General features: G+C 37.8%; 1 protein-coding gene across 1 annotated transcript; it reads right to left on the minus strand.

Annotated features, from left to right (window-relative positions):
• Positions 1-340: 340 nt before the first annotated feature.
• On the minus strand, positions 341-1,015 carry LOC128127219 (extensin-like). The gene is made up of 2 exons (XM_052765652.1): positions 889-1,015; positions 341-792 (listed from the first exon to the last, which is right to left on the minus strand). The coding sequence occupies exons 1-2, from the start codon at positions 1,013-1,015 to the stop codon at positions 341-343; spliced, it is 579 nt and encodes a 192-aa protein (XP_052621612.1).
• Positions 1,016-13,719: the final 12,704 nt, after the last annotated feature.

Below are 13,719 nucleotides of genomic sequence, written 5' to 3' on the forward strand. Positions count from 1 at the left end.
GCTCCACTTGAAGAGAGTGATAAATTGAATCAATGGACTCTATGAGCTTCGTAGCATTGGAATCAACATGACCTTTGATGGAGTCAAGAAAAACCTTGGAGTCCTCAATGAGATCTTTAACATCAGCAGAGGCTCTTTTGCACAGAGAAGTAGAATCATCGATTGCAGCAGTACATTTGTCGATGGATTCTGTATATTGGTTCAGGGTTGTATCCATGAAAGCTTTGAGAACAACATCATTATACTTTGTTGTCGAAGCGAGCATGTAATCAAGATTTTCATGAACACTGTCGATGTGTTGCTTTGTTGCCGGAGCAGATTCATCTTCCTCACTGGGAACTTAGTAGGGACTGTAGTATGTAGAATCAAATTCAAAATCAGATCCTCCAAGAACTGGATTAGAATCACTAGAAGGATTTGGTGAAAGAGGCTCTGTGGTGAATTTTGTAGGTTCTTCAGTCTGCGCCCCCACATCAGATGTGTTGACGTTGACAGAAGAATATATGGTTGAAGTGATGATAGGTGTAGAGGTAAATGTTGCATTGGAGAAAATATGTGGTGGTAATGGGGTGGTAGTGATTGGAGTAGAAATGACAGGTGGTGGTGGAGCAATAGTGGAAACTAGTGGTGTTAAAGATGGGGGTGGAGGAGAAACGGTGACCTGAACGGTTGTCTTGGGTGGAGATGGAGGGGGTGTTGGAACATAATCATTAGCAAGATCCACAGGAGTTGGAGACCGAGGAGGTGTATTACCCCTAGGTGAACCTTTATGTTGCCCTTCGTCATCATCACCTGCAGATTACTCATCCTTCGGGTCTGAATGTGAAGGTGAAGAAGTGAGGTTTCTGCGAGCCATTTTCTTGATTTTCTTAGGAGCAAAGGAATCACCCTTGTCAGCTTTTCTTTTCTTTGACTTAGAGGGTTTAGAAGAGGGCTCTTCGGTTGCTTTTTTCTTATCAACAACTTTCTTTCCTCGCTTAGCCGGTTTTTCCACCTCGTCTAAGGCAGCTTGCATCTCTAGAGTTAATTGTCGTGGACTCGTCGGAGGAAGCAATTTGTACTCAGGGATGAGTTTACTTTCCTAAGAGACAGACAGGTACATAGATTCCGGAATAGAGCCTTTGTGCAAAAACTTGGTTGGATCAGCGACGATGATCTTTTTGGTATGAAAGGATGAAATGGAGGAAAGCAGATAGTCCTTCATGACTGGAACATTGAGGGATGTTATTGCCCTTTGAGAGATGATGGTCCAAAAGCGACCACAAGAAATCTCAGAATGCTTTGTCGAGGAGGACAAACTCTGCACCAGTTGGGACCAGATTAAAGACCCATAGTCCAGATTGATTTTGTTGTAGATACCGTATAGGATCGTCATGAAGCATTTGTTTGATCCATCAGAGCCACCAACACGCTCAGCTAACCCCTTGTGAAGAAGGGTGAGCAACCCATTCCACTGTGGAGGTAAGCATGATTTCTTGAACTTAGTGAAGCTGGTAAGGACCTCAGTGTATCCCATCTCATAGAACATCTTGAACAATTGAGTTGTAGTAATGAAATCTAAGGAGATAATTGAGGCGTCTACTGCAAGCTCTAGAAGAGAGAAAAATCGTTCTTTCGAAATCGAAGCTTTGTGAGTATGAATCTGAAAGTAGATGCACTCTTTGATTTTGTCGTAATGGGTTGTGGAGTATACTTGAGACAGGAGTGACATGGGAACATATTCCACTTGAGTTAGAACGATTACGAGAGGGGAATACTTGAGGCACTCCACAACTTGAAGCATGTAATGATCATACAAGAATGGAGTCATCTGAATGATCATATTCTGGTTGGGCTTGATCGAGAGCAGGGATGACGATGCAGTTTGATCCTGAATTGATGAAGAATCCGCCATTGTCAAGCTTTGTGAAGAAGATGAACAGTTGAACGTTGCCTGTAATACTTAAGAGAGTTTTGAGGAAGGTAATAAGATGGGACAGTGTCACAAATTCTTTATATACGGTTCCCAGGAGAGAGAAAATATCTTGTTATAATCATGATACGATCTCTGAAAAGGCACCTGGAAAGTAGGGATTTGACAGTTTGGTTTCCCCAGATAGACGTCAGCAGACGTGATATTAGGAGTCGTTTCAAATTCGTGCGCCCTTATCCAAAAATACGTTTGAACTTCTCATCTGATCAACAACATCATGAAAATTCTTAATCAACACATTCAGGAGTGGTGGAAAATCATAAAGATTCTCGTGCATTAGTGTGCCAAAGAAAAAGAAATAAAGCGATAAGTGTATAGGAGGTGAGTGATGTCAAGTAGGACATAAAGCTGAGGATCCCGGGCATGAATCTCTTCCTTTAAAGTCAAGAGAGACTTGAAGTGCTTGTATGGTTTCCCGTGAGAATACGATCAACTGTTTGTTAAGAAACATTGAAAGGCTTCTTTTTAAACATAGGATTTTAGAGGGTGGCTAAACTTCAACCGAACTTTTATGCTTAACATAAGACCAAACGTTGGAAGAGGTCCTTGTGAGACCAATGTGGCCTGTTGAACAAGTAGGTTGGATATGTGGGAAGTAGCAGAATGTAGAATAAAAATCTCAAAAAAAAAGTAAACTGGATCTTTTGGGAAGAAATGTCCTGGTTTTAGACAATTTCATAAAGATCACGCAAGAAAATAAAATGAGACTTCTTTAGGTAACAAGTCAAAGCTTGAATATTAAAATTCACCATCAATTCTATAAAGGTGTTGAATTTTGGGTTTCACTTAGCGCGTGGTGTACGCATCCAAGATCATAAACACAGAGTTTGTGTAACCATAGACCTCAGTGGTTATGTCTGAGAGTCTCAAGGGTTACAGTTATGAAATGATATGTGATGGAGAATTTTTAGAGGAGGGGGAAAAGAACCGAAAGTACCTCTGCTAAATAAGATTGACAAAGCAGAACTCTCCTTACTCATTTGAGAGGAGAAAGGTAGCCCAGGACGGAAGTGAATTTAGCAGCCTGATTGGGAAGAACTGATAGGTAGAATCAGTTCATTAAGGCTTTAATCATAGTCATTGAGGCTTCAGTCTACATGCAGCAGCATGCTTCTAGGGACGCTTAACTAGTTCAAGATAAGAAAATCATGCCTGCCTCACACCAATTTTTGTAGTTATGAAATGCCCGACACCTAGAGAATGGATAGAAAGAAGCGAACCATGCACACAAACAAAATAAACAAAACAAAAAAAAAAGCTATTTTCAAAATTAAAAAAAATATTTCTGGATTTTTGAAGTTTTCTGAAAAGTAAGAAAAACAGAAAAAGAAAATATTTTTGGATTTTTGAAGTTTTCTGAAAAGTAAGAAAAACAGAAAAAGAAAATATTTTTGGATTTTTGAAGTTTTCTGAAAAGTGAGAAAAACAAAAAAAGAAAACAATGTAGCACAAGACACCAAAAAAATAGTTAAAAGAGTAAGCATAATATACAACCGAAACCTTATCTTAAAAGAATGAAGCGAAATAAGTCGAGCGTTCGGTTCATTTCGGTTCCAAAAGTTCCAGGGCCGAAATGGACTGAGCGTTCGGTTCATTTCGGTTCCCGAAAATTATGGAGCCGAAATAGACAGAGCGTTCGGTTCATTTCGGTTCCCGTAAAATCCGGACCCGAAATAGACCGAGCAGTCGCTCTATTTCGCTTATCTAATTTTTAGTGAGAGATATGAGGATTCGGTACCGACTCTGCTTCCATGATTCCCAAACCTTGTAAAATTTTGTTGAAGGTTGCTTCAGGTAAGGCTTTAGTGAATATATTAGCAAGTTGATCAGATGATCGAACAAAATGAACTTCTATGTTCCCCTCTTCAACATGGTCTTTGATAAAATGATATCTTAGTGCAATGTGCTTGATCTTTGAGTGTTGCACTGGATTGTGACATATTCTTATTGCACTTTTAGAGTCACAATAAAGAGGTATCTTCTTCATACTTAGTCCATAGTCTCTTAACTGGCTTTGTATCCATATTACTTGTAAGGTGCATGAGGCAGCAGCAATATACTCAGCTTCGGCTGTTGATAGAGACACACACGTTTGCTTTCTTGACTGCCAGCTAACAAGTTCCCATCAAGAAATTGGCATCCACCAGTTGTGCTCTTTCGGTCCAGACCGCATCCACCCAGATCAACGTCAGAAAAGGCTTGAACAAAGAAACCTGACTTTGCTGGATACCAGAGACAAAGTGAAGAGGTTCGCTTTAAATAGAGAAAAATATTCTTTACTGCCACCATGTGAGGTTCTCTTGGATTGGCTTGAAACCTGGCACAATAACAGACAAAGAACATAATATCTTGTCTGCTGGCAGTTAGATACATGAGCGGTCCAATCATCTGTCGATAGAGAGTTATATCGACTGCGGGTTTTTCCAGAGATGATGTTAGCTTAGTGCCAAATGCCATAGGAACCTTCACCTTTGAGTCACCCTTCATTCCAAATTTTTCTAATAGATTCTTCGTGTAAGCTTCCTGGTTAATAAAAATTCCTTCCGGTCCCTGTCTAATATTTAATCTAAGAAAGAAGTTAATAAGACCCATTGTGCTCATTTCAAATTTTGTCTCCATCAGCTTCCGGAATTCAGCTGTTAAGCTAGGATTCGTGGAGCCGAAGATGATATCATCGACATAAATCAGAACAATCATAAGATGTTCGCCTTCTTTCTTGCGAAATAAGGTTGGGTCAACAGAACCTTGCTTAAATTTAGACATTTTTAGAAAACGAGTTAGTGTTTCATAGCAAGCCCTTGGCGCTTGCTTCAGTCCATACACAGCTTTATCTAATACATAGCAATGATCAGGGTATTTCTCATTTACGAACCCGGGTGGTTGCTCAACTTACACTGTTTTTTCTAGTTGTCCATTGAGGAATGCACATTTCACATCCATTTGAAAAACTTCGAAGTTTTTATGAGCAGCATATGCTAGAAAGATTCGAACCGATTCTAATTTAGCTACAGGAGCAAAGGTCTCCTCAAAGTCTATTCCTTCTTCTTGACAATATCCTTTTACCACTAGACGAGCCTTATTCCTAATAACATTGCCTTCTTTATCCATCTTGTTCCTAAAGACCCACTTAAATCCTACCACAGACGCATCCTTTAGAGTGGGTATTAGTCTCCAAACTCGATTGCGTTCAAACTCATGGAGTTCATCTTGCATTGCTTGTACCCAATCAGCATGATCAAGTGCAGTATTGACCGTCTTTGGTTCGATTTTGGAGACAAACGAATTAAACATGCAAAATTCAACGTGAGAGAATAATGCAATTTGTTTTGCTTTCTGTTGAGAACGCGTTCAGATGATTCTCCTATTATTTTTATTTGGGATGATCTTTATTCCACTTAGTTAGAGGAGGGTAGTTAGGGTCATAGGTAGGATCCAACTCTGCATTTACCTCTACTTCAAATTCTGATCGATCATCTTCGTCATTTGGATTTTCATTCTCCCCCTCAGGTGACGAAGTGGTTTCCTTGTTAGGTTCAAGATCCTCTCCCTCGGTTGGAGTTGGATTTTCTTACTCGGTTGGATGAGACACAAATGAGCTCTCCCCCTCGAATATTGCGCTGTTATTTGGAGGTTTTTCGGAGGGTTGATCATTAGCTTGGTTTGTAGGATCCTTTGCCATGTCTTTCACAGCATCTTTGATAATCTTTTTCAGATGGTCGATTTTGTTGTCGACTGCATTCGCCTCTGAGTGTGTAGCTTTTTTTGGTTCATCAAATAACCTCATATATTCTTCGAACAAATTTGAAATGGGAACCAAGACCTGTCCTGATTCAGGAAAAATTTCCCCTGTGGCACTTTCTTTTGCTTGAGCTTTCTTTATGTGGAGGTCATCAAAGGTTACGTAATAGGTTTCTTCAATACGTTTGGAGTGTTTATTCAAAACCCTATAAGCCTTTGAAGTGATTGAATAGCCTAGAAAGATTCCCTCATCTGATTTAACATCGACTTGTTGCGGTTCTCTTTAGAGTTAAGAATGAAGCACCTTGAACCAAACACGTGAAAGAATCTGACGTTGGGCTTTCTGTTGTTTAGAATCTCATACGGAGTAATTGAGAATCGCTTGTTGAGTAAAGATCTATTTTGAGTATAACAAGCAGTGGCAACAACATCTGCCCAGAAGTGTAATGGGAGGGAAGCGAAGCTCAGCATGGTTCTGGCTGCTTCATAAAGGGAACGGTTCTGTCTTTCAACGATTCCATTCTGTTGTGGAGTATAGGGAGAAGAGAAGTTATGAGATACTCCCTTATCGGCCAGAAAGTCTTCAAACTCTTTATTCTTGAATTCAAGTTTGTTGTCGCTTTTGATGTTTCTTACCACTTTTCGTAGCTGCGGTTCCACTTGCTTGATGAACATCTTTAACTTGGGAGTAGCTTATGATTTCTGTTTAAGAATGTAAACCCAGGTGAAACGAGAAAAATCATCAACACTAACAAGTATGAACTTACTACCACCAATGCTTTCGATAGCCGAAGGTCCACATAAATCAATATGCAGGAGTTCAAGAGCTTCAATGATCTTGGTGTTGATACGTGTAGGATGGCTCTTTCGGCTTTGTTTTCCCTTCTCACAAGCTGCACATAGGTGTTCCTTGTCAAATTTGAGTAGAGGGAGGCCTCGAACATGATCTCCAAGCACTAACTTTTTGATGTCTTTGAAGTTTAGATGAGATAATCGTCGGTGCCACAACCAGATTTCATCAGAATTAGTTGTGTACAATAGGCATATAGTTGGTTTCCCTTTAATTGGACTGAGATTAAAGGGGTACATTTCACCCTTTCGTTCAGACTTTAACAAGACTCTTTTTAATTGTTTTTCAATAATTTTTTATCCTTCATCATCAAAGGAGACTTTCAGTCCTGTTCCCACAACCAATTGAGATACACTTATGAGGTTGTGCTGCAACCCTTCAACATATGCCACTTTTCGAATTGTGAAATATCCATTGGTTATCATTCCATAACCTTTGATCGTACCATAAGAGTTTTTGCCATAGTTTACACATCCACCATCCTTAAGGGACCGAAACTCCCTCAATTCTTCCTTTCTCCATGTCATGTAACGCGAGAAGCCACTATCTATATACCACTCATAATCGAACTGCTCGTCACTGATAACCTGCAAATTCAAGCAGATTTAGGAACCCAAAGTTTCTTGGGCCCAGGTAAGTCTTTTACAGAGAAGGGAATAACAACAGAAAGATCAACTAAATAAGTTCTTTTTATTAAAGTTGTTTCATCTTTTCTTGTAATGGTGTACACTTTAATTTTATTTTTATCTTCTTATTGTTTCAGATGATGTAATGTTAGATGGTTTTGAAATGTTCTTTTGAGTTGTGGGTTTGTCAGAATTTTTCGTATTATTTATGTCAGTGCTAGAGTCAAGCTTTCCCTTTCCTTTAGCGTCCTTCATTGAATGAGTCTGTTGAGGATTTGGAGTATAACTGAAACCTGACTTTCGGTTCTCATACTTGGTAGAAGAACCGAAACCTGAAGTTCGGTTCTGATTTGTATGTGTATCGAAGTTGGGCTTGTTGCTTCGTGAATAATAAGAGTTTGGACCGAAACTAGACTATTGTTTGTTTTTGAACTTGTCACTTCCTTTGACATTTGTTTCTTTCTGAGTAGGGATGTGGTTAGGGTTCTGAGACTGCCAAAACCTTTTTCTCTCACTCAAAATTTTCATGTATCTCCGGTTTCTTTCCCGTTTCTGTTCAGCCAATTGATTTTGAGATTTATGAATGTTAAAGCTTGACTGTTGCTTCTTCTTTTGAGTTTTGGTTGAATTAGGAGATAAATTCAAGGTTTTCTTTGATTCTTCCAGTTTCTTTCCTAGTTCTTCCGGTATCTCTTTGGTTCCACTAGTGCTTGGTTTGTCAAAGCTTGAGCGTTTGTTGATTGGTTCTGCTACATATCTGCCCTTTACCCTCCATGAGGTTTGTTCTGACAGACCGATGGTCTCGTCTAGATTATCGATAGGAGCAGACTAGAAATAGTTATCACACCCTTCAGCATTGTCTTTATCAACCAAGATTTTTAGATCTGCTGTTTGTTTTCCAGTTACTCCTGTAGCTGCATAAACCTGATTTGGCACGGTTTGAACTTTCTGATAAACCACTGCTTTCTCTTTGAGTTTCTTGGACTTGTCATTCAACAAGCAATCATACTCAATAGAGTTTTCTAATATAAGGGGTTCTTCATTCTCGATTTCGTTCTTTAAGAACTCAGAACAATCAACTACATCTTCCACTGATATTTCACTCAACTCACTTTCCTCATCAAATTCTGATGTGTTTTCGACATTTATTTTATGATCTGAACAAAGTTTGGCATGTGACGAGTCAAATGTTCGTATGGTGTCGGAGTTAATTTTCAACCTATCATTTTCATCCAACAGATTTTTAAGCATACTTTTGTGTTCATTGGAGTCGATAAAGGTCTCAATTTTGTCCAGTACATATTTGTAAGTGACTGAAATTTTTTCAGAGGGCATTATTGATTCACATTTAGCAATGACTTCATCCTCCTTAAATTCAAGGAATGGTAAAATCATCTTATGAAGCTTTTTCCCTATTTCAGAATCTAGATGAAGTTGAGTTATGTTAGCGTATAAGCGTTTTGCAATTAAACAGAAAAAATTTCGTTGTTTCAAAAACTTTAAATTGTCTCTTTGCAAATAAATAATCTCATCACTAGCCCTAGCTAACTCTTTCTCCTTCAGCTGTATCCATGCTCTCCTTTCCTCACTCTTCGAAGACTCCCTGCTGAGTTGATCAGTTAGGTTAGAATTAGCTAGTCGGGTTTACATGAGACTACCACTTAAGTTGGAAAATTTAAATTTTAGTTCATTTAGTTCTTCTTCATAATTAGTGACAAGAACTTTCAATGATTCTAGGATGGATTGTACCTTTTTGATCAAACAATCGCAGTCGTTGATCGTTTTGCTCACGGGCTTCGCTGCAAAACACTTGTCTCTTTGCAGATTCGGCTCCTTATCCTTACCTTCGGTTGGTGTTTCTGCAGATACCATCAGGCACTTCCCAGCCAAACTGCTGACTCCCTCTCTAGCTACATATGCTCTTCTATGCGAGGGTTTTCTTACTTCTTCATCTTCGGAGTCGGTTGACCAGACTTCAACTCTACCGAACTCGTCATTGTCTAGATTTTCATGCACAACTAAATCATTCATTGAACTATTTGTTGCTTTCTTTTTCTTTATTTCATCAAACTTTCGCAGGTAATAGGCTTCATCATCTTGCTGAGCAGATGATTGTAACGATCAAACGATTGAAGAAGAGTCTCCTCAGGTTTTTAAGCAAAGGCACTGAACTCAGAGAGCAACAAGGTTTGAATTGAGTGCTCTAGATCTTCATCGGTTGAATACAGTTCTTTCAGTCTGTCCCATATCTCTTTTGCAATAGAGCATGAACTGACCATAAGGAAGGTGTTTGCTTGTAAGGAAAACCGGATCATCCTTAAAGCTTTGAGATTGCATATCAGCTTATCTTTTTCATGTTGTGGTATCTTTTCTACTTCCAATAAAAGCTTATTATATTCCTTTTGAGTCTTTACTGTCTTGTTTGTTCCAGATTGGATGAATGGCCCGATCGTAATGGCTTCCCAGATGAGATAGCCATTATCTTCAGATCCAATCACGTAATCTTCAAAGTGATGTGCCCATACTTCGTAGTCTTGAGTGTAGAGAATAAGAACCCTTATAGTGGATCCAATGTTGTTTAAGATGTTAATAGGATTGGCTTGAGAGTCGTCGTGTGACATGATGAGCTTTTTTTCGGATCTGCTAGAATCTGACTTGTAATCTAAAGAATTCTTCACACAGAAGAGATGTATATGAGTAACATAGTCTCCTGCTCTGATACCAATTGTTGGAATAATATTCCTTAATGATCGATAGATTCAAGCAGAAAAACAGTAAATAAAACAATAAAGAACACAAGAATGGTTTTAATGATGTCGAATGATTAAACTTTGACACCTCAGAAGAGCTCGATTAAGAACTTCGACTGTACAGATGCTTAGGGTTACAATGCAAAAGATAATCGATAACTCTCGTACTAAGGCATACATGCATGCGCTATATATAATAATCTATAATCACGGTTGGACAGGCCCAATACCGGATATGCAAAAGAACAACCCATGACGCAACACATAATACCCAACAACAATTATCATCACCTATCCAAAAAATATTGTTCTAAGATTCTCCAAGTACTTATTAACAATGCATGACATACAAAAATAGGCATGTAACAAATAACCAAAAACCTAAACACTAACTTCAAATCATCATGGTTGAGAAGGTTGGGGCTGAGAAACTTTAAGTTTTTGTTGTTGTTGGAAGGTGTTTGGTTTGAATAGGATTGGTTGTTCGTAAGGGTTGGGTCGAAAGGGTGGTTGGAAAAGAGATTTTTGTAAAAGGTCTTGATGTTGAATTGGTAAACATTGTAACATACTTATGAAGCCACCACTCAGTGAATTGAAGGTGGTAATTATGGAGGTGTTGTGTTAAGCGCAACTCAACTATCTCGATTTGGGGTGTTTGGGTTAGGTGGTGGTGTATTTGGGATTTGCTCTATAGTTGAAGTAAAAAAAAATTATAATAGAAAATGTAAGGTTTACCACTCCTTTTTGTCTGCAACAATAGGCGCCACCTCAACACCACTTCAATTTTAGCACAATATTCATTAATTATTCTTTTTATCCTTTTTAAACAATTCAATTTAAATAAAAATCTTAAATTTCAATAATTAAAATTAAAATTAAATAAAATGAAATTAAAAACCTAAAAAATTAAATAAAACAGAAGATGAAACAAAAAATAAAAACTTAAAAAAACACAACATACGCTTAAAACGAAAAAAAAATAAATAAATGTTATACATTTTCCTAATTCGGCTTTTACAGCCAAAGCTAATTTACACTCATCCATGGTGTAATGAGTTGTGTCTTGCATTAAGAGTTCCATGTCATTAGCTTTTTGTATGTTAAGCTCTTTTTCTATAGATATATATAAAATTTTATGTAATCTTACATTTAGATCTTTGATCTCTACCACCATCACTTTTACCTCATCCAAATCTTTGGATTTACCTTTGTCTTTGTGTTTCACTTTGTCTCTTCCCATTGGGTAGGAAGGCGATGTAATTTGAACAGTATCACCATCGTTGAGGTCGATTCTAACATGGGCATTTGATGTAGTGTAGTCGGATTCAAATGTTTTTTTACCATTTTAAACCACCACCAACATGTTGTTCAGATATTGTAGCTCCTTTCCATTTTTGTGTTATCTTTAACAAAATTCTAAATTTTAACAATTGTGAAAGGATTTTTTTGGTAAACTTTTAGCACTTTCTTGAAAATCATGGCATCACTCTCTCTGCTTTGTCATTGACGTTTCACTGTTATACAAATTATTAAACAACATGAGTTGCTTGTTTGTCTTCCCCAATTTGGAGTACACTTGGTCTTTCATACAATACTCTTATTGATCCATTTCTTTGTGGATACTTTTACGAACTTGCCTCTAGAAATATTCATGTTTTTTGTGGTTTCCCACTTTTGCATCCTCAGATATATCCACCTACGCATGTTTCAATGCCATCACTTCTACCAATTCCCAAGGTCTACTCAGGACTTCATTTTTCTTTTAGGTACCTGGTTAGGTTGAGTTTCCTGAAAAATTTGGGTTCTAATTCAGTTTCGACTTGAGTTTGTCGAGAAAATTCGGGTTGACTATGAAACACAAAATCAAAGGGATTAAATTTGATTTTAGATTTAAATTGTAGTTGTGGTTACAGATGTTGTTATGGATATGGTTATAGATGTCGTTGTGGATGTTGTTGAAGGTATGGTTGTAGATAATACAATAGCATACCACCATATTGGAAGACAGATTTTGGAGGTTGTTGTGGATAATACGGTTTCATACCATCATAATGGTAAATGGGTGGTGAATATTTTGGTCAATCATATGGTGTGGGTTAAACCTCATATAAATACGAATACATAAGGGGAACCAGGCCTAACCTAAACTTTAAGGGCCTTAGGCCTAAACCCTATATGATAACATACTAAACCCTATAGTTTTGTCAACAAGGAGACAATTAAACTGGAAAAAAAACATAGATGTAGATAGCGAAAGTGGCGATGGCAGATTTCTAATGAAAGCGTCTAACAATGATTGTTCGTCGGTGAAGAAGAGAGAATAAGCGAGGCGATTCCACTGTAGAAAAAGAAGAGAGTTGGTGGAGGCAGTGATGATCATGAAGCTGATAGCTGAGGTATTCGGACAAAGGCAACAGGAAAGAAAGAGACCTTAAATTACAGAGGATGGAGACAATGTTGTTGAGATCGGCCACTATAGTGTCAATAGAGAAAGAGAGAGAAAGAGAAAGAGAGAGGGATAGAGAGAGAGAGAGAGAGAGATGATTGCAGATCATAGGCCGTTCAACGAAGAACACAGAGGGACACAACAGCAACATCGTAAAGGTCAACCTAATGAGAGGGACCATCTAAGGTGGAGACAGAAGGCTCGAAGGAAGGGGGAATCTGAAGAGGAGGTAAAAGGCTCAGAGGCAAGGACCATCCGAGAGAGGAGACAAAAGTAGATGAGGCAGTAGAATAAGATAATGAAGGAGCTATGTTTAGGGTCGAAAACTGTATTATTATTATTATTATATAGGAGCAGAAAGAGGGGAAAAATATAAAACCTAATTAAGGCACCTTCGACGGCTATTACAGAAGGTCGTCAGAGGTAGAGGGTGGCGGTTGTAGGTTGTATTCAGTAGTAGGTTTTTAACCTAAAGCTCTAATACCATGATAGATAATATATTGTTTTAATAATAACAAGGGTTAATTATTAAACCTCATATCAATAAAAATAAATATGGGGTTGTTGGCCTAACCTAAACCCTAAAGGCCTTAAGCATATGTAACATCCTAAAATTTCAGGCCAGATTATTAAACTAATATGGTAAATAAATAAAAGGTGATTTATATATTTAAATCATTATAGGACAACCATATCATTATTTCATATGAAGTTTAGAAAGTTAAAAATGGAAACGACAACACTTTAAAGTTAAAGGGCCAAAAGTTCAACTTGGAAAAGGGTTATCTCAATTAATGGAAGGGACTGCAAAAGTTATAAAATGAATGAGGAATGAGTTATTATGTCAAAACTTGAGTTAAAGTCACAAATATTAAGGTTTGATGGGTTTTGGCCTAAATTAGCAAACTTAAGGGACCAGATGTGAAAATAATGTGAAATAAGATGCAAGCCTTCTTCATTTTTTCTTTAGATCAGGTTTTGCAAGGGAAGAACTCTTTAATGGAGATTTTTTTTCTCAAAATCTTATATAGTTGACTCAAAAGGAGACTTGGACATTCAAGCAAAAAGAAGAGGAATCAAGGGCATTCTAGCTATAAATCCTTATTCTCTACTTCTACTTTCGAGTTAATCATTAGGGATTGAAGCCTAATGTATATTTTAGCTTCAATTGATGATTAGGGTTTGGTTTTCTAACCTCCCTTGAGTGTTTTTCATGCTTCCAATCTTAATCTAATCATCCTATTGATGGATTTGATGATTTGGGTGAAAAACCTCATGAACCTAGAAAACCCAACTTGAAAATATTGCATTGATGATGAACTGTGATTGGGTTCTAT

Source organism: Lactuca sativa, chromosome 7 (assembly GCF_002870075.4).
Source record: "Lactuca sativa cultivar Salinas chromosome 7, Lsat_Salinas_v11, whole genome shotgun sequence".
Lineage (NCBI taxonomy): Eukaryota > Viridiplantae > Streptophyta > Magnoliopsida > Asterales > Asteraceae > Lactuca > Lactuca sativa.

Coding starts and splice junctions, on each gene's coding strand:
- LOC128127219 (XM_052765652.1), bottom strand. CDS start 1,015: ATGCAAGCTGCCTTAGACGAGGTGGAAAAACCGGCTAAGCGAGGAAAG. Junction 793..888: donor GAAAAGAAAAGCTGACAAGG/GTGATTCCTTTG, acceptor AGTAATCTGCAG/GTGATGATGACGAAGGGCAA.